Genomic DNA, 20,701 nt, shown 5'->3' on the forward strand with positions numbered 1-20,701 from the left:
AATATAAGATACCGAAGCCGCATAACAATATCAAACCCACCGCTCAACCAACCGACCCACGGCCCGAATCTGTCCCCTCTCCCGCACGCACGCACATACATACACACATACATACACACATACACAACAGGTGGCCGACTTTGGTTTGGCGATGCCCGCACACCACAACAGCGGAGGGGGTGTGCTGGGTGGTGGTGGTGACCCGCTGGGGGGTGGAATGGAGATCCATTGGGGGGCTCTGGCGTACTTGGCGCCGGAGGTGCCGGAGGCCGGACCCAGCAAGAAATCCGACGTGTACTCGTACGGCTGTTTGCTGTACCACATGTGTACGGGCAAGCAGCCATTCCAGGTGGGACCAAGGGGCTGTGTCAGATACGTGTGTGTATGTATGTCGGTATGTATGTATGTCGGTATGTGGGTGTGTGTCTTGTTGCTTTGTTTGTGTGTGGGGTGGTGGTGGAGATGGAGAGAAAGGAGGGACAAGGGTTGCGGATGCGGGTGTTGCCTGATTGGCCACGGTGTGATGATGAGGATCTGGGGATGCGGGAAATCCCCGTGACACGGTGCCGTGACGCTATCCTTTGCCGCCATTCCCTCTGCCCTCTTGCTTGGGACTTTGCGGGTTTGCTTTCGCGATCGTCCTTCTCCCCCTTTCTCTGCCCCCCCCCGTGATTCCCCTATGTCGTCGTCTTCCCCTCTTGCACACGCGCACCTATACACACACACGTCTTCTTCTGCAGTGCGTGTTTCCCTTCGTCACCCACCCACGTCCCCGGTTTACCCTCCCACTCGCAGGGTATCCGCCAGGGCCGTTTGCTGGTGGGTTTGGCCACCGGTGTGCTGTTCCTTCAGTGGCCTGACAACATCTACAAGGTGCTTCGTCGCCTGGGCGAGGCTTGCTGCTCCCCAAACCCGCGAGACCGACCCTCGTTTGATAAAGTGGTGGATGCACTGCAACGGACCATCAGCTACGTGGTGCGGTCTCCTCATCCCAACTCGGAGCTGAGGTATACATTGGGTTCGCGCGGTTTACATGCGCGTGTGTGGATTTACGTGTGTAGGTGCGGGAAGGGAGGGAGGGAGGGAGGGTGCTGCCTGGACACGTCCATTCTTTCCAAGGCCGTCAACTGTGTGACCCGAAAAGGGCGACTTGGCTTGACAAGCACAAGATCGGGCAGTCCCGTTGGCGGCTCATGGCCGTTAGACGGTGCATAACCCCCTGCCGTGTGTCCATCTTCCTGCCTGCTTGGTGGCCCCACCCCACCCCACCCCACCCCACCCTACCCCACCCCACCCCACCCTGCACATGTGGTGCTGATCAGCAACCCCCTTTCGCACTGCGCGTGTCTGCATGCCTTCATATGCCTTCATGGCGCCAGGCCTATCAACTTCCCCACATGCCCCCAGTACACATGCGGACATTTCGGGGGCTGCGCGCCCTTGGCCCATCCCTCCGGACTCACCGCCCCCTAACCTTCCGACCCCCGACCCGGCCCCCTTCCCCCCTTCCCCCACTTCCCCTCAGTCGTACGGGTCAAGCCGAGGCGCTAGGTTCCTCCACAAGCACTACAGAGGCAGAGGCTGCAGCAGAGGCGGCTGCAGCGGCCTCGGCATGGCGGTCGGCGATTGTTGGTTTGGGGCAATTTGGTTCTGCGAGTCCCACGGCCCGTGGGCCACGCCCGTGACCCCCCCGCGGCACCTCCGCGGCAAGCTAGCCAGAACGGCGTCGGCATCGGAAAGCCCTCTCTCTCCCTCCCCCTCGCAGCGGCTCATGCTATCGGGCCCAGGGTGGTCAGGGCGGGGGCTGCGGACCCTGGAGGAGGTTGCCAGGTGGTTGGCGGTGGGCTCGTGCCTTTCCTGGAGCAGAGGGTCCTTACTCGCGGGGGGGGGTTCCCCGGCTTTTGCAGCCTGCGGTGTCATCGGGGACATGAGCAGACTTGCAAAACTTATCGCACGGCTGAAGAGAGCTTCGCATAACAGTCAAAATGCGTGGCGCAACTATTAAGAAAAATCTTGGAATGCAAAAATATGAGGAAGATTTACATTTTTTATGAGAGCGCAAATCATATATCTGTGTGGAGTATGTGGGCGTTGCAAACGTTTGTGAAACTGTGCTGGGATTTTAAGGGGGACGGACTCAGGGTTTGGTTGCTGATGATGATGTTGGTGCTGCTGTTACTGATGCTGTTACTGCTGCTGTTGGTGGTGATGCAGCCACTGCTACTGCTGTTACTTACCGCGCCGGGTTACTGACCTGCTAGGGGTTTTCTAGCAGGCGGACTACTCAAAAGGTTGTTTAAACCAAAGCAGCGAAACAGGATGGATTCGTGGCGAAAATTGTTGATCACTTGAGACTATTACCGCCGGTTGGGGTTTCAAGGAAACGGAACGGCGTTGGCTGAATCCTAGGAGGCGTAACATTGCAGCTGTCGTTGCATGACGTGTACAATTTTTGACATAAGCGCATGAGGAAAAGCGCATGAGGAAAAGAACGACGAATCGGCGCCCGCCATATGTAGGTTGTGGTTGCGGACATGAACGGACTGCGAACACACGTCGATAATGCGGCCTTTTGATTATTTGTCTGTCGGCAAGGCGGCATTACCAGCCACCCGCGCCTTTTTTTGGTATCAACTCATAACTACAAGCAGTCATTTGCTGCATATTCAGGGATCAAACACCTGCGCGGCTGCTTTTTATTACGAATAAGGCCACCGCCACGTCACGCTATGTCGCAGGTTGGGATGTACCCACGGAAAAGTGGGGGGAACTGAAAAAGTGCTCGGCAGGTGTGCGTCTCTGTTTTTTTTCCTTGGTGCTGTCCGGTCCGGCGGTGCTGGGGCCGTGGTTCCCCGTCGGGGCCCCACTCGCCTTGATACTCGCCGTGTTTGGGGGTTAATTAAATTATGCGGCCGGCAGCACTACCCTTGATTTGCAATCGCACAGGTAGACTCTCTGCACTCCGGTGCAGCGAAATGTGGATACTGTGGTCACCAGGAATGTGCTGGGTGGTCCTGGGGTGGCACCTGGGGGATGTGGGAAAGGACCAACACCCCTCGGCATGTGGTCACTGAATGCCGTGTATGTTTTTATTTCAGACTTGAGCTTATATCGCACGGATGTTTGGAGGGGATGGGCGGCAGGACGGGGTTGGGTTGGGGCGGCGATGATCCGATAGGTGCGGCACGTGTCACCTCTGCGGCGCTACCCTTGATGTCATACTGTGTTATCCTACACACAATGTCATGTCATGTCATGTCATGTCATGTCATGTCATGTCATGTCATGTCATGTCATGTCATGAGAGGAGGGAGGTCATGAGAGGAGGGAGGTCATGGCCGTGTCCAGCCGGGGCCGGCGGTCGCCAACATCGCTGAGTGAGACTGAGGACACCTTTTCGGTCGTTTTCTTGCTTTTTCGCCTTTTCTGTTGGGGGAATGGGAAGCTCAAGGAGGGTTGAGAGTTTACGGGAAAAGGTCTGCGGATTTGTAAAATAAATCGTCATTACATTAGGTAACAGGAGGTTTGCTGCTGTCGCAGGATCATGCAAGGGAAGCGATGCAGGATTCTATGTGTCCGGCGGCTCGCCCTCCTCTTCAACCACTGAGGAGCCATTCTCCTGAAAACCCGCGCGAGGTATTCGTCGTTACCTTGCACCGGATCTGCGTTTGGACCACCCGATTCGCAATTAGGCGTGGATTTGCGCTTTTGGCGAAGTAATGTTTTTTAAGGATCTTTTAGCTGTGTCCTCTGCGGGTTAAATTATCATGCGCTTCAGTTGGTCCAACCTGTTCACACTAACCGTGGCAAGACAAGGCTAGGATAGTGAAGCTGAAAAGGGCTCGGCCCCGGTGCAGCCAGTCACCCCGCAGGATTCCACAGGCGAGGCTGTACGGCACTGGGCTGCAAGTGGAGGAACGGTGTTGTGTTTGGGCTAAACGCTCGTCATTATGGATAGCTCCGAGGGCTGGGTGCGGCGGCCGGCGGTGTTGGAGTGATATATGAACCTGATGTATACACAAAGGCATATACCCATGGACAGTGCATTGCGCGCCGCCTCCATCACAACAAGAACGGCTGAGCATCTATAGCCTCCTGGTAGTGCGCGAACCCAGCCCATTGCCAGCCGAACTGGAAAATAGGACATGTATGAGATGTGCATGGGACGGAGCAGATGGCAAGGAGGGAAGTGCTGGAGCAGTTGGCATGGATGGGCTGGAGTTGCGGAGTGTGGCGGATAGCTGTTCCAAGAAAGTCCACGGAAAGCACGAGAAAACCGTGTGCAGCAACACAGCAATCAAAGCAGCAAATGAGTAGAAGCAGCGTGCACAGCAGAGTGCGCGCTCACTGCAACCCATGGTGGCGTAAAAGGTCTGTAACCAACCGGTTGGTTATACAACCCAGCCGGTTGCTTCGGTTGGGTAACTAGAGGGTAGGACACAAGGTCGGGGAGAGCAATTCTTTGTACTGTACTGCCCCAGTCGCACAATTCCTGTGCTTCCCTAATTCGACACCCCGAACAGGCCAATTCTGACTGTCGGAATGTCCCTGCCAGGCCAATTCGTGTCCCTGTCAGGCTAATTGTGACTGTTGGAATGTCCCTGCCAGGCCAATTTAATGATAGCTGCTTTAATGACGAGTATTGTATCCGCTAAATCTGTTTGTGAACTTGGTCCAAATTTAAAAGTTTGCCTCTGTACAGCGTATGTTTTTAATCAAATGTGCGGTCTTGTTAGAAGTTGGGCAGTCTTGTGGAGCAGTTGGCATGGGTGGACTGGAGTTGCGAAGTGTGAGTTGTGCATTAATTCTTCGGCGATCGATGGAGAACTTAGCTTTAGCTTTTAAATGCAATTTTCAGTTAAGCGTGGCATGCGAGTTCATTATGAGACACGACGCTGACTGACTGACTGACTGACTGACAGCATTGAACCCCGGGGGGCCTCGCCCAAAAACTGCGTGTTACGAGCGCTACCACATATATGCCGCATGCGGGCAGGCCGTTGTCTGTGTGTGCGTATGCCTTTTATTGTCTGTGTCTGTGTCTGTGTATGTGTGCAACTGTGCTCTTCTACAACAATAAGAACACCTAACCTGGGCTTTAAGACCCCAATATAAAGACCCCAGTTAAGGCCCCAATACACCGTGCGCTGCCTATACTACCGGGATCACTCCCCGCCTTCACAGAAGTCCGCTACTCGAGTGCTCCTATTCATGTCCGTTCATCACACCAACCAACCAACCAACCGTGCAGTACAGTACGGCAGAGTGCAGTGCGGTGTAACACCAAGCGGCATCTAACCAACGATGCTGCCGCAAGAGAGTTCTCTACTGCACTCCACTCCAGGGAGGAGAGGAGATGAAAGGAAAGGCGAGGCGAGGAGGGGGGGAAAGAGCCTCCTCTGGAAATTACAGACAACTTGGCTCCTCACCCGCACCCCCGCACCAGCTGCCCCCTACCTTCCTCTGCAGTGCCGTACCAACGACCCACTGCTCTGCTCTCATACCCCCCGTCCCATACGGCCATACAGCTCCATATGCCCCGATACCCAACGCCCGATGGGCTGCACGGGGTAGCGGGGAAAGAGCCGTCGAGGGCATTATGAGCAGCCCACCCAACCCACAGCTTTTAAAAAGAGACGACAGCTAGCGGCGCGGTTGACGCCGCCGCCGATGACGGCGATGACAGCGTGCCCGACGCTGTCGCCGCAGCAGGGGCTGTTAACAAGCCATGCTCTCCCCCCGGAGACTGCCCCCTCCTCCGAACCACGCGCCCGCGGCCCCGGCCGGACCTCCGGCGCGCAGCCACGGCAGGAGGAAGCCGTATCCGAAGCTGAAACGCCAATTCAACGCCGTTGCTGGCGCCGCCGTTGCAGTCGCCGTTGTAGCCGTTACGGCCGCCCTCGGACCGCTGTAACGACCCGAGCACTCGCCGCCATGCCCGCGCTGCCCGACCCCTGTGCACGGGCAACATCGCACTCCACCAGTGACCGGTGGCCGTTGCCAGCCACAAGAGGGATTCGCGCATGGCCAGCAGCTCTGAATACGGCGCGGGTGATGGCGGCGGCAGCGGCTGTACGTCAAGACCACCGAGATGGCTGAGGAGGACATGGGACCGCCCTGGCGGCAGCGGCGGCGGCGGCGTTGGTGCTGGCGGCGGGACGTTCCCTGGCGGCAGCACCGCCGCTGGTCCTGCTGCGGCGGCGGCGGCAGCACCGTCAAGTTGGCGGCTCTGTTCCGCCACGATCTGGACGAGCTGCATGACCAGGACCGGTGATCTGTCGGCCATGTACGCCGCTACTGTACGGCGAGCACGCCGCCAGATCCACGCACGCTGCTCCTCGCCAATCGGCGGCACTCGGTGACTGAGCCGCCGCCGCTGCCGCCGCCGCTGATGCTCGCCGTCAGCCCCGTCGTCGTCGTCGTGGTCGCCCTCCTGCCCTGCCGTCGCCGCCGCCACCACAGGAACATCAACAGCACCACCGCTTGCGGCGGCGGCGGCGGCCACGGCCGCACGCACGTCCGCCGTCGCCGCCGCCAATAGCCTCGCCGCGTCGCTGTTCCCAGCTGCCGCTGCCGCCATGCCGCTCGCCCTCGCGGCACCAAGCCGTCGCAATGCCATGGCGGCCTGAGCGCTGGCGGCACCGCTGCCGCTACCGTCGGATGCCCCCAGCTTCCGCAGCCGTACCCGCCCCTTCATGATCTCAACATGTAGCCGCAACAGCGGCTCCGCTGACTCGCTGACACACCTCAGGGCACGTAGGCCAAACACCAGCACGGGACCCCACGGCGAGCCCGCTGACGGCAGCGGCGGCGGCGACACCACCCTCAAGCGGAACAGCCGGTCCAGCAAGGCCACCTTGTGCAGTGCAGGGAGATGCGGCGCGGCTAGGTGCGGCATGGCGGCGGCGGCGACTGCCGTCGCCACATCCGGCTCCAGGGGCAGCCGGAGCGCCGCCAGGCCGCCGAGCACCTTCAGGAACCCCGTCGGCGGTAAGTCGTGTACTCGCCGCGCGACTGCCGCCAGTAACGCCCGCCGCCAAGCTGGCCGTGTTGCCGCGGCGCAGCGCGACGCGCACGGCAGCCGCTGGACCACCGCCAGCAGCAGCGCCACATCTTGGGATGTGACGCACCCGGCAGCAAGCGCCGCCACTGTTGCATCCATGGCCGGGCCCAGCACTTGCTCGGCGATGCGACGGCGGAAACCGGCGGCGGCACGGACGTCGCCGCCGAGGGCGCCAACCAAGTTACTACCCGCTGACTTGATCGTTGCTGCCCGCCGCCTACGCAGCATGCGCGCCGTAACGCGACAGCTTGGTTGCCGCCATCGCCACTGTCGCCGCCGCCCGGTTAGTGCAAGATGAGCCCCCAGCCCCAGTTGCCGAGGCGGTGTCGATGACGGAGATGGCGGCACTTCCGGCACCCTGACGGCGTCACCCCCTGACGCCACGAGTGACTGCGGCTGCACATGCACGTGCACGTGTGGATGCTGCCCGATGGCGTTTTCAACCCTGCCGCCGCCGCCAGCACCGACACCGCCATCGCCGCCGCCGCCGCCACCCCCAGCAACATCGACACCAGGGTTCAGCACGCGTCCACTACGGGCTCTAGGCCTTAGCTCCCCAACCATGCGCAACCGCCGCCGCTCCACGCCAACCCACATGGACATGACCCACAACAGTACGACTATGTGCCGTACCTCTTCTCCGCCGCCGCCACCGCTACTGTACCCCAACTCTTCGCCTATTACTACTACTTTCGCATCCGTCAGCGTCGTCGCCGCCGCCTCTGCCGCCTGGTACGGCCGCCTCCGCCGCCGCCGATGCTCCCAGCGACGCTGCAGCTCCGTCGCCAGCGCTTCCAGCCACTCCGGCGGCGGTTGCACCCGCAACCGATATAACGCCCAAACGGTCTGCGACAACGACCTATCCTCCAGCTCCGCCAGCTTACCCCACAACACATCCAGCAGTACGGCACTCCATGACGGCCGCGGCCTGCAGCCCAGCCGAACAAGCGCTGACGTCAACATGGCATAATCCTGCCCCGTCATGGCGGCCAGCGCAGGCTCGCTGGCGTCTACGACGTCCGCTAAGTACGACCACGTTGGCCGAAAGCGCAGCGCCGAAAGCGACCAGGCGAGCACTGCCAAGTCGCCTGGTGGCGCGGCGGCAAGCCCGCTACGGCAGGTGACCAGCACGCGCTGCAGCCACGTTGGCGGCGGCCGCTCGCCCAAGGCGGCGAGCGCCCATAGGCTATGGGCCACGTCAATGACATTGAACCCCGATAGCGCCACCGCGGCGGCGCGGTGCCAGGCGGCAATCAGGGAGCGCGGCGGCGGCAAAGGGGCCGCCGCCAGACCCCCCTCCGCCGGGTCGCTGCCGTCACTGCCAGCGGCCGCCGGCTCCGCCGCCGGATGCGGCGCCGGCGACGCTGCCACCGCGGCTCCAGATCTGTACAATTGCGCCACCGCATGCAGGGCCTGCGCGATCTGGCGAGGGCTGGCACGCGGCAGGGCCAGCTCTATGGAGCCATACAGCCGCGCGACCCACCATCGCGGCGGCGCCAGCGCCAGTTGCGCCGCCGCCGCCGCGATGTGCGTCAGATCATCCAGGTTACAGACCTGGCCGCCGTCGCCGCCGCCACTGCCGCCTGAAGCCCTTGAGGCCGCGGCTCCGATCCCAGCCGTGGCCGCTTCGACCGCGGCAAGCCGGCCGCTAGCATTGCCGTACGTCATGCGTGCCGCGCTCTCTGCCAGAAACCGCTCCACCCAGCCCTCGTCCTCGGGAAGGTACCTGGCTGCCGCCAGCGCCGACAGCACATTGGCGAGCGCCTGTGGGTTGCATTCTGGTAACTTGCCGTACAGCGCAGCGCACACGTCTCCCAGCAGCCAGCGCGGCACCGCCATGCCCGACCGTACGACGCCATGAAGCAGATTGGCGAGCGCCTGGGGCCCGCACTCCGGCAGTACCGCCGCGCAACGCTCCAGAAAGTGCTGCTGCCACAGTGCGCTAGGCAGCAGCAGCTGCAGCGAGGTTGGTGCTGCCGCCATCGCCGCCGCCGCGGCGCCGCCGCCGCTACCACTCCGCGCCTGCAGCGTCGACAGCGCCAGCGCCACCAGCGACATGTCCTGGCCGTTGAACCTCGGGAAGTGCGGCTCCGCCGCCGCCAGCAGCACCTGCAGCGCCGCCGGCGGCAGCCGTACCTGTAGGCGGCTCAGCGCCCACAGGCTTAAGCTGAGGTCCTTGGGCCGGAAGCTGTACTGCAGCAGGTACGGCTGCGCTGCCGCAAACCAAGCCGCCGTCCAGACCGGCGGCGGCGCTGGCAAGGCCCCCCGTGCGAGCTTCGCCAGCGAGTGCAAACACAAGCTCAGCTGTGTTGGTCCCATGAGCCGCAGAGCGCCCGAGTGCTGCACCAGCCAACGCTCCAGGAAGGATCCCAGATCCGCCGACTCCGGAGGCCGCATGTCGTACGCCGTGACGGCGGCTAGCCGGCGCAGTACCGTCAGCACGGCGTCGGGATTGGCAGCGAGCCCAGCAGTGTCGGTAGCACCGCCGCCGCCGGTAATCAGTACGGCACGGAGTTCGTACCAATTGGTGGCCGCAAGAACGCGCGACATTAGCGCATCGTGACGCCGGGAATCCCCAGCTGCTGCTGCGGCGGCGGCGGCGGTAACGCCGCCGCCAGGGCTGTAGCTGCGGCCATGGCCGACCCGGCTGTAGCCGCGGCCATGGCCGTTGCCTCGGGCTCCACCCCGGCATGTAGCACCTGCGGAGGTTGATGGCGACGACGACAATGCGGCTGTTGTTGCCACTGCTGCTGCTGCCGCTGACGACGACGACGCTGACGACGACGACGGGAGGCACGGCGGCAGGTACTGCTGTTCGGGAGTGCGTTGAATGCTCCAAGCTGGGGGCCACAGAAGCGTGGAGTTGGATCCGTCTGGATCCTGTGAGCCTGTGGATTCTGGAACCAAGGGCCCCGGATCCACCGGCACGCAACTGGCCGCCGCGGGCCTCGGAGGGTGAGGGCCGTAGCGGCCAGTTGGAGGACGTGGGGGTGGCTGTAGCTGCAGCAGCAAGGGCCGCGTGTCGACGTCGACGTCAGCGGCTTCTTCTTGTGGTTCTAGAAAATGCTGCTGAGGCGATATGTAGGCGGTGCCATTCGTTCGCGGCTGAGGACGCGGCTCCGTCACTAATGCGGAGGACGGGGCGCTCATGCGGTGACTTGAGCCGCTGGAGACGTTCCGGCTCCATTCCACGCACTTATCAACGTTGACGGAGGACTCGGGCTGGTAGTATGGCCAGTGCGGGAATGTAGAGGGGAACGTAAAAGCTCGTTGCTAGGTGGGTTGGGGCGCGGGCTATCTGGGAGCAGGGTTGAGGAGGGACTGAGAGTGGTGCAACTCACCGGACCCAGGGTGGCTCTGCCCATCGGCGTTGCGACGGCAGATGTGTCCATAATCGCCTCTCGGGATGTGCGTAGGCATAGGAGAGAATCTGGCCCAAGCCCTTGCAGAGACGTAGAGGTCGGCTGCAGAAATTGGATAAGGCAAGTGAGCTTTGGACTTCAGATCAAAAGCAGCTCCGTAGAGCGCTGGTATAGCTTTACAGTGCTCATACCAAGGGGTTGCTGCTGCAGAAGGGAGCACCAGGCACATTGTTGTGTTCGCGTCTGCAAGCAAGGACCACAAAATTCAAGTACATCTGATGCGACCACGCAGCCAAGCAATTAAGCATACCCAGAGAAAGAAGATCCACAAAGCGATTGGTGCGTGCGCCTCTGCGGGCAGGCTGTCGCCAGCCGAGATGGAATTGCCATGCAATTCTAACCTGCGGCCGCCATATTGCACCCTTCACCACAGAACCATTAATCAAAAAAATATAAAAACTTGTTGTGAATCTGGGTCAGTGTTGCCTACTACAAAGCAAGCCCGGCTCAATATCGTATGCGCTTTATAGGAGGCTATCCTCATCACGGAATTCAGTGGCATAAGCATTTAGTTACAACACCATCAGAATTCTTACATCGTGCACCGCTCAATTTTCACACACACAACAGAAGGGCTGGGTCCAGCGCTGTACAGTACGGCATCGCGGCCACCAGAATTTCGACTAGTTACAGTCTTTCCGCACCCTAAATTCGGGCTATATATTGCTGGCCTTACGAAATCCAGTCCCCGCCATTGAATCCAAGTCGGTAGGTTGGCAATGAGTACCTAATGACTGAACAGGTGCAGGAACCCCCGGATCCCTCCCCATCGAAAACAAGCCATTCACCGCCTCTCGAACTTTAAACCACCCCGAAATCGCATTCCTTTGTCAGAAAATTCACATTGGCTTTTACGCAGCCAATAACTATCACGTTACGGGAGTTGCCTTCAAGTCTGCCGTCTATCGTCAACTGTCGTACTTTGCTTCACTCGGCCCCAAACCAGCACCACAAATCTCCTCCCAGGGCACCTGTGTCGGATAAACATTCCCAGTACGGTCAACAGAAGTGATAGCAACAGGAAAGGTCGTTGGCGACAACTGAATTTCAACCGACACACCAGCACTTGCGCCACCAACCGCCAACGGCTTATCCTGCCAGGCCGGAGCCATGACCACCTCCCCAGGCTCCTTTTTGCGTGAGCTGAGAATCAGCTTCACCCCACAATCGACCTCTTCATTTTCAACCTCAACAACAACTCGCCATGCCCCGTCTCTAACATGGTCATCGCCGCCGCCAGCGGCGACGGCGGCGTCGCCGTCGCCTCTACCAGTGCCGCTGCCGCCGCCGCCGCCGCTGCCTTCGGTATCATCACCGCCGGCCCCGTCACCACTACCACCAATCCCAGCCAAGGCAGTGCACGCGGCGGGCTGGGGCTCCACAGCCCGGCGGCCGTCACCTCCATCCCGTACATCCTTGACCCAGAACCGTACGGCAACCCAGTGCCCAATGGTCAGCAGTACTGCAGCCAGGGCAACCAGAAGCACGACAAGGGCCCGCGTCAGCGTCTCGTACATCGCGGCAGACCTTTTCGGCTCCTCCGTCGGTTCCGCCTCCAGCCTGGCGGCACCACCTACCGGGACAGCCGCCGCCCCCGGACATGCGGCCGCACCCGCAAAAGGCTCGCCAGGGTAGCAAGTGCATGGGGTGTTGGGGTTCGATTCTGCCTGGACGGTTTCCCCTCCGCCCGGCGGCGGTGTCTGCGACGGTGGCGGCGGCAGCGGCGGCCCCGGTGATGGCCGTATCGTGAAGCCCTGCGCCGGCGGGTCGGATGCTGACAACGCGAGTGGCGGCAACGCCACGCCGTCGCTCCCAGCTCCACCTCCACCTCCACCTCCGCCGTCAGCTGCAGCAAGTGGATGGTTCGCTGTTGTCGCACATAGGAATGCCGCCGCCACGTCACCGCTGCCGCCGCCGTCATCGCCGTCGTTGGCATCATAATCGCATGAGAAGCTGGTCCAGCGGGGCATGGCGTCCCCAAGCACAAGCGCCGCCACTCGACACGCCGTCTCTGCTTCCATCTTCACGACTTCCGCACTTCGCTGCTCAGACTCACTGTCCGTCGCCGCCGCCGCCGCTGCTGGTGCTGTTGCGGCTGCTGCTGCTGCCTCCGCTACTGCCGACGACGGCTCCACATCAGGTTCCGCTGCTTTGCCACCGCCGCCGCCGCCGGGTCGCCGCTGCTGCCGCTTCCTGTCTACCGCCGCCGCCGGCAGGATACCGCCGTCGCCGCCGTCGCCGCCGCCGGAGGAGCAGCAAACGTCCCGCGTCTGCAGCTCGTCCGCTGCTGCTGGCAGAGCACCTGAGCTTGGGGAGCATGGGGGGCTGGCGCCGGGTGGCGGCGCGAAATTCCGCAACGGCGGCAGACTTCCAACCCATATCAGCAGGGTGGGGGTCGTGCGCGGGCGAGCCGCTACCGTGTCAGCTGCTGCGGGCGGTAGCCCTGCGGGCACCGGCGGCGGCGGCGGCGGCGGCGGTTTCGCATACAGCAGGTCGTGGAGGTGAGAATTCCCAACGACTGGTACGTCGTCTACAGTGGCAATAGCTCGCGAAGTGATCACTGCTACGGCCCCAGTCGCTATTGCATTGCTTGGTTCTGGAGCGGGAGGGTGCGGATGCGGGCGCGGCGGAGGCGGAGGCGGAGGCGCAGCACCGGTGGTGCTGTTGGCAGTCCCGCCGGCCTCGCGTGCTTGGGCTCCGCTAGGGCAGGGGTTGCCATTGCTGTTGCCATGTATGGCAGTCTGTATGAGCCAAAGGCCGACATCGGGGCGGCGGAGGAGGTCGGCGGGGGATACCAGGGAGGAGGCAGTTGCACGGCACCATTGTGACGCGGCGGAGTACGGCATCGGCCAGGGATTGTACGTGAAGGTAACGCCGCCGGAATCATAGGTATGTATCTTGCGAATTTGGGGCCCTATTGTTTGGGCAGCGGTATCTGCAGGGCGCGGAGTACGGGGTGCAGGTTGCAGTTAAGGGAAAAAGGGGAATGGCGGATGAGGGTTAGTTACAGGGAGAGTGAAAAACTTGCAGTGTCGCATTCAGTCAGAAGTGCTTGCAGAAGTGGTTTCCTCCGGTTTTATGCAAGGTTTTCCAAACGATTAAAAGATAAAAAGAATCTGTATACATGTATCTTTGCATTAATAACCTTTGAGCGCGTTCGAGGTGTTGTTAACGACCGAACGAGGCGACGGCCGTTGCAACCGTCATGACGCGACCTGGGCGTTCAAGCCATAAGAATTGCAGCATTATCGTCTGATAATACATATTTACTTACATTTTAGAAGCTTGTGCTTCCAAGTAGCATAGCTTAGCAGCAAAAACACGAAGAGCTGCTTACTTGCGGGTGGCATTGGGGCTTACATCTACTCTGCACAATCTAAAGTCACTGCTTACAATAAAACTTCAAATGTTGCATTGTTTGGCACCAAGTAAAAAATTGAATTCCTATGCCCTAACGCCCTGCAAGCCTGCATTTGTCATTTTTGTGTTGCCGTTATCCGTTGATTCGCCGTGCAACGTCGCATCAACTACAATTACACCATGCGGAAAGCGGCATTACTTCCCACTTTGTTTACGAAAATGAAGGGAACGCTGGCTTATCGGCTTACTCGGCGACTGCTCGCTGATTCTGAACGCCGATTTGTTGTCCCCGTGCAAGCATCCGGACCATTTCCAAGAGCAAATAGACGTGCGAAGACCGTACAATTTGCAGCAAACAGATTCTCACACAGAAAAATTGAATGCAAGCAACGCCACGGATTCCCTGCAAGCACCGCATTGTCTGCTGCTGCCGATGCGCCAGCAGCTCCCTCGTCGTCGTCAAAATCCGACGCGTCCAACGAAGAGCTAGACCTCCAGCGTTTCTTGACCTGGCTAGTTTCGAACGGTAGGCATGGTACTGTTGGTAGAGACCATGATGCCGCAAGCCCATGAATCCCGCATGATGATTCCCTCCTCCCTCCCCCCCCCCCGATCTCCAACCGCTGTGTTGTGTTCCACCACGGGGTGCACTCAGGCGTGAAGGGCATCGGCCAAGAGGGTAGCAAGGTGGCTCTGTTCCAGACTGAGAATGGAGAACGGGGCCTGTTGTGCGAAGAGGTGTGTGCGCCGGGCGGGGGGGGGGCTCATAGGGTGGCCGTGTGTCGTTTGTGTGTGTGGGTGCTGACCGTCATTTGGGGCACAAACCGTCATTTGGGGGCTGAGCGGCGCCTTCTTTCCATCTCCTGTTCATCATTCTATCGTACTGCCGTGACGAGTATGGCTGTGCTATCTGGCGTGTCATGTCGTAAGGACGGGTAGGGACGTGTTTGTCGTACGCAGTACATTTGCTGTACGCCACACATCTCCATCCCATTCGGTCCCCCGAAACCGCCGTCTCCCACCGAACCGCGATTTCCCCCCTTCCGGGCGCCCCCAGGTCATCTCCCCGGGGGAGGTGGTGTTCGAGGTGCCCCTCAGGCTAGCGCTAACCGATCACCCGGGAGACGAGGAATCTAACCAGCTAGTGTACAAGGTAAAGGGGAAACGTGTGCGGGAGGTTGTGCCGGTGTGTGTTCTAAGGTGTGTGGTAGGGCCGGGGGGATGCAGGAGAGGGGGGAGCAGCCTTGGGGAGTTCGGGTGTGCGTGCTAGGTGGGAGAGAAGCTGTGGCAACCCCTGACTACATGGTGAACTTGTTGTGGCTTGGATCGGATTGAGCCGTGCACACGACACCCCAACCCGGCTCTCTCCACCTCACCTCACCCCGGAACCCACCCCTCCCCGAACCACCATACCGACCCGTGACCCCGGGGGCAGGGATCCCCCTGGAGCGTCCGCCTTGCATGTAAGCTGCTACGTCACCGGGCAGTAGGGGATCGCTCACCCTGGGCGCCGTACATCAAGGTACGGCACCATTACCACACATACACTCCCCATGTCTCTGTCCATGCCATCATGTCCCCTTAACCACCTCTCCGTGTCACCCCCTATGCCTACAACCCCACAAGACTTCTGAAAAACTTCTGAAACCCAATGCGAAAACCCCTGCGCCCTTGCTTCTCCGGCCCCCACGCGTCATCATTACACACGACCACGCACCCTTTCCTCCCTCCCCCCGGCAGGTGCTCCCCCGCCACGTCCCCGCCCCCCTGGAGTGCTACTCCTGGGAGGATCTCACTTCCCTCCGCTACCCCCCCGCCCTGGAGGCCCTCCACGCGGCTGACTGGCTCAGGGCGGACGCCTTCCAGTCCACCAGTGATGAGGCTCGGGGGGGGCTGGGGGAGGGGGAGTTCCGCTGGGCTCTGTCGGTGGGTGTGTGTGTGTGTGTGGCGGGAAAAGGTGTAACGAATTGGTGGGTTGGGGCCTGCTACTCACATACAGAGCTGCCTGCTGTCGCTCTCGATTGTTCACATGCCTGTTTATTTTGAGGACGCCACGCTGGTTTTGGTGTCTTTAACTTTTATCTACTTCCTCCTCCTCTCCTCCTCTCCTCCTCTCCTCCTCTCCTCCTCTCCTCCTCTCCTCCTCTCCTCCTCTCCTCCTCTCCTCCTCTCCTCCTCTCCTCCTCTCCTCCTCTCCTCCTCTCCTCCTCTCCTCCTCTCCTCCTCTCCTCCTCTCCTCCTCTCCTCCTCTCCTCCTCTCCTCCTCTCCTCCTCTCCTCCTCTCCTCCTCTCCTCCTCTCCTCCTCTCGATCCCACTCTGTCGTCCTTTCCCTCCCCGCGGCTTCAGGTGGTTCACTCGCGCACCTTCGCCAACGCGGCCCCGGGGGGCGGTGTGGGAGTGCGCATGCTGGTTCCCCTGGTCGACATGCTCAACCACGGCGGGGATACGGCAGCGCAGGGGAGTCTGGGGCTGGTGGGGCCCGGAGGGGGAGAGGTGGCAACGGACAATGTGCGGTGGGTGGCGCAGTGGTTGCATCGGGGCGGATGGAAGGCTGGGTGGTGGGTTAGTGGGGAAAAGAGGGGAAAGAGGAAAGCGCCCCCCCGCGGACCTTTCGCCCTACGGGTCCTTTACCCCCCTCCTTCCTAACCGGGATGGGGTGTCCACTGCTTCCCTTCCCTTCCCTTCCCTTCCCCCTTCCCCCTTCGTAGCCACGCTGACATGCCGACGCGAAACACAGGCACATGGCACGCACCATTATCCACTCATCTGCCGTGAAGCTCTCTCATTGACTCCCGCCGGCGCAACCCCAGCCTGCCTCCACCCCCCGGGGTCCCCCCTCCGCTCGGCAGTTCACGTGTCTGCAGATGAGAGTCTCATCGCGCCTAAAGTCCTCCGTTTCAAAAGCAGTTTAAATTTCCTAAGGCTATATATGCGTAATTTAACGTCTGTTTCCCGGGTGGTTCTTTCCTTCTCCTAAGCCCTGATCCAACCCGTGTGCTTGAGAGTCTCATCTCCTCCACGTGCGGGCTCCAACTGGGGGTTTCTCCGTCCTCCCAACCGTTTTGATTGTGCTCTGCAGTTGGGACCTGCTACCCCCTGATCGTTCCTCAGCCGGCGGGTGGTCCATGGCGGTTAGTGCTACCCGGGATATACACCCCGGTCAGGAGCTACTGTTGTCGTACGGGGAGAGACCCAACGATGACTTCTTCCTTCATTACGGTGCGCAACCGGCAACCACCAACTGGCAACATTGCAACTGTTGTGTGAATTTGTGAGGTATTGTACTCACATTGCCCTAAGTGCTTCTGTACTTTGGGCTCTCTTCCGCTCGTGTGTCTCTGCTGACCCACCGACCCACGGGTCACGCAGGTTTCGTACCCCGCGCCAACCCGCACGACGACGCGGTGCTGTGGCCTGACCTGGAAGCCGCCCTTGAATGGCACTACGAGCGACTCGGGGCGCTGCAGCTGGCCCCTGAAGCAGCTGAGCGGCTGTATTTAGCCGCACTGGAAGCCGGGCAGCAGCAGCTCAGTGAGGAGCTACAGCAGCTACAGCCGCAGAAGCAGCAGCACGGGGTTGAGGGTGAGGTGCTGCCGCCCGAGGTAGCGCGACAGCTGGCCCAAATCAAGGTGAGCAGCTGGGTGCGTGGCTGGGTGCGTGAGGTTGAGAGGCAAGAGACGGGAGGTGGACTCTCGGTGAGATCTGCGTTGCATAGGTTGTTGATGTGGTGTGTGGTGTGGTGTGGTGTGGGCGAGGGGCGGGCAGCAAGCCGAGCGCACTTTTCAGTTCCATCCTCCACCCCCCACCCCCCACCCGGTGTGGACACCTCAGGTGGTCGCGGGCGGGCATGTGAGCGCTGCAGTGATGCGGGCCTTCACGGCTGTCAGAGGGGGAGATGTGGCCGCAGCAGAGCGCGCTGTGGCGCTCCGTGCAGCGGAACTACTGTGGAGCATGTCAGCTGGGCCGTCATCGGCGTCTTTGCCATCATCAGCGGCTGCAGCGGCGATGACGGGACCTTCCACCGCCGCTGTTGCGGATGCCGGCGGGCTTCTGGTGGAGCTGGCGGCGTTACTGGCGGACGCGGACCCACGGGTCGCGGCGGCGGCGGTGGCCTCGTCGCCTTCGACTGCTGAGGCTGAGGTCGATGTGGAGCCCGAGAGCGATGAAGGCCGATACTGGGCTGCCGAGCTGCGAGGCTACTGGCAGGTAGGCGTTAGCGTCGTAACGGCCCCCGGCGGCGGTTGTGGTGGCGGCGATTGCGGTTGTGGTGTGACCGTCGTGGACCGTCTGGTGTGACCGTCTTATGTATGTCCGTATGTCTGTGCATCTGTGATGTGCCCCGGAAGGCGGATGGTTGCTAGGTGGTGATAGTAAGCGGTGCTGCTGCATGAAATGCTGGTGGCGGTGCTGGTGGAGGTGGGGGTGGTGATAAATTCAACATCTAGCTGTTGCCTCTCTCTCTATATATGTTTTTTGTCCCACCCCACACCCCGATTGCATCTCCTTACCTGCGCCACAGACTTTGCTGCCCCGGTTCGCGGACTTGCTGCCAGAGGCGGCTGCAGCAGCTGCAGTAGTTGCTACTACTGCTACTGCTACGGCTGCTGCGACGGCTATACCGACAATGGCGACGATGGGTCCGTTTGGGAATGGAGATTCAGCTACAGCCCCGGCTACCACCCGGCTACCCGCCGAGGGCGGGTTCCCTGCCCCTGCTGGTGGCGACGGCGGTAGCGGCGGCAGTAACAGTATCAAGTCGCGGTACGGCCGTCCCCCACCAGCGGTAGAAACATCCCCGCCATCTGGAGCAACAGTGCAGACGTCGCAAGCCGTACAACCTGTTGTCCCTAACACACCAGGTGCAGTGCCGCCCTTAGGCAAGCTGCTTCGGGTTTTACTTCCGCACGCAGTGGCTGAGGTGGAGGCGAAGATTGGGGTGGTGGCCGCGGGCAGGGATGCGTTCGTGACCTCGGCCTTTCGGCTATCTGGGCCTCAGCGCCTGTCAGCCACGTTTCGGAGCTACAAGCAGATGGTGCTGTGGGATGTGGTGTTGGGGTGTGGGGTTGTGCCCGGGGAGTTGGCAGCCTTTGTGCAGGGCCGGGGGAACAGTAACGGGAGTTAAGGTGGTGGTAGTTGGGTGGTTTGGAAGTTGGGTTGGAAGTTGGGTACTTGGGTGGGTGAATGTGTGTAGGAAAATGGAGAGGGGGGTGACCCAAATCAAGGGGGGGTTGCTTAGGTCCGCCCGGGCAGCCAGGGACTGTCGTTAGGCGCTCAAGTCCTTTTGTGGTTTAGAGGTTGAGTTGTTTCTTAGGGCGCCCTGGCGCGGCGGGTGCGGCGGGAACCGCCGTTTATTGGTCAGGTCACCGATGGGGGGGATGTGCAGCAGGAACCCCTGCCTGCCACCAGCCACCCAGAGGGGCCGCCATTATATTTTCCACCATCCTGCATTCCCTGTCACCCCGCGCCACACACCCACAGCCGTTGTGGCTTCTTTTCTCCCCACGGGGACATTGACAGCCTAAGGCAGCCAATCACAATTTTTTGGACGACATCTCCACGTTGCATGTATGGGGTTGGTTCCAGACCGGTTTGGCGAATGTACCGCCGCCGCAGCCGCCAGCAATTATATGACGATACACTGCTGTTGTGGATTTCGCTCAGTCAGGGGAGCGCTAGGCTGGTCCAGGAGGTCTAAAGAGTCCGCTAGTTCAACCCTGGCACTTCGCGGGATGGATGCAAACCTCACTTAACCGTTAAGATAAAAGTGATACCGGTATGGTGGTGGACCAAGCAAGATCTGATGGCCTTTATGATCCGGGTTGTGGTGTGCAGCATGATGACCCATGTTGGTGCGCCGACAACTGCAAGAGGCAACTTCAAGTTCTAAATGTAGGTGCAAAAAGATGCGAGTCGTGCCCTTGATGTAACGTGTGTCCGTGAAATCGGGAGAAATATATCTTACCTTCAAAAAAAACCCTGGCCGAGCGGGGAGAAAAAGGACGGGAAAGACCATTGAGCAGCATATGCTGCTGGGGAGAGGGGATCTTAATATGAAATACATCTAAACACCCCAAGCAAGTACCTCTCCTACTGATGAAGCTCTTAGGATATGTCGGCCGGGGTGACAGGATGAAAGGCCAAGCCGCGAGAACAAAAACAGCAGCAGCAGCAGCAATCAAACTGGGACAGCAGCAGCAACAGCCGGCAGCACAATCCAACCCAACCATGCCCAACCACATTTTCGATTCATTTTCTGTTCATTTTTTGCGACTACAAGTCCGTCCTCACTATATAGTATTACTTAACTAACACAAGAGGCCACACAGAACCGACCTTAACGGCGTGTGCTACCCGCTGGCGCCCCCCTCCACAGCTACACAGCAACCCGTCAATCCGAGTCCTCCTCCCGAACCGCTCCAAGCCCCACCACACCGCCACAATCATCCACCGTCGTTGCCGCCATAACACTGTCCACCAGCTGCTTCTGCTGCTTGAGGCTAAACCCAAAATTCTTGTTCCGAAAGGAGCTAAAATTGGCGGTCTTGTTGCGCTTCTGCTTCTGCCGTTTCTTCCGAGCGCCTGGCGCCTCGTCACCGCTGCTGGTGCTGCTGTTGTCACCGCTGCCATCACCCGCCTCCACCTCCTCGTGATAGGCCCGAAGTGTACTCTGAACCGCAGATGCAATGTCGAGCTGCGCGTCGAGGATGTCCAACCGCGCTCGCAGCACCGCGTATGCGGGTGCGGCCACCACCACTCCGCAAGCGCACTTTACACCGGTTGCCCCCGGGCCCGCAGTCCACTTGCCGAGTTTGGAAGCGCAGATGGGACAAGCAAGCTTGCCTTCGCTCGGGCGGG

At 60.5% G+C, this 20,701-nt stretch overlaps 3 protein-coding genes across 3 annotated transcripts in view; 2 read left to right on the forward strand and 1 right to left on the reverse strand.

Moving 5' to 3' along the window:
* VOLCADRAFT_94879 (uncharacterized protein) overlaps window positions 1–1,685 on the forward strand; it is a gene marked incomplete at both ends in the record, with an annotated part of 13,926 nt that extends 12,241 nt beyond the window's left edge. Inside the window, 3 exons of the mRNA XM_002954010.1 lie at window positions 131–349; window positions 796–1,007; window positions 1,526–1,685. Of these exons, the coding sequence (XP_002954056.1) occupies window positions 131–349; window positions 796–1,007; window positions 1,526–1,685 (591 nt within the window). The remainder of the gene's footprint in view (window positions 1–130; window positions 350–795; window positions 1,008–1,525) is intronic.
* A 1,219-nt stretch (window positions 1,686–2,904) lies between these two features.
* On the reverse strand, window positions 2,905–13,308 carry VOLCADRAFT_94880 (uncharacterized protein; the record flags this gene model as incomplete). The annotated part of the gene is made up of 9 exons (XM_002954093.1): window positions 2,905–3,026; window positions 3,803–3,903; window positions 5,430–5,561; window positions 5,790–9,762; window positions 9,986–10,063; window positions 10,405–10,629; window positions 11,885–13,081; window positions 13,139–13,226; window positions 13,306–13,308. The coding sequence occupies 9 exons, from the start codon at window positions 13,306–13,308 to the stop codon at window positions 2,905–2,907; spliced, it is 5,919 nt and encodes a 1,972-aa protein (XP_002954139.1).
* Window positions 13,309–13,471: 163 nt separating this feature from the next.
* VOLCADRAFT_94881 (uncharacterized protein) lies at window positions 13,472–19,368 on the forward strand (the record flags this gene model as incomplete). Its single annotated transcript, XM_002954011.1, has 14 exons — window positions 13,472–13,484; window positions 14,291–14,371; window positions 14,501–14,583; window positions 14,903–15,045; window positions 15,281–15,308; window positions 15,586–15,771; window positions 16,193–16,359; window positions 16,926–17,065; window positions 17,216–17,475; window positions 17,678–18,052; window positions 18,366–18,379; window positions 18,543–18,607; window positions 18,706–18,903; window positions 19,325–19,368. 14 exons carry the CDS (start codon window positions 13,472–13,474, stop codon window positions 19,366–19,368), a joined length of 1,797 nt encoding a protein of 598 aa, XP_002954057.1.
* Between the last annotated feature and the right edge of the window lie 1,333 nt (window positions 19,369–20,701).

The sequence above is a fragment of the Volvox carteri genome (genome assembly GCF_000143455.1).
Source record: "Volvox carteri f. nagariensis unplaced genomic scaffold VOLCAscaffold_40, whole genome shotgun sequence".
Lineage (NCBI taxonomy): Eukaryota > Viridiplantae > Chlorophyta > Chlorophyceae > Chlamydomonadales > Volvocaceae > Volvox > Volvox carteri.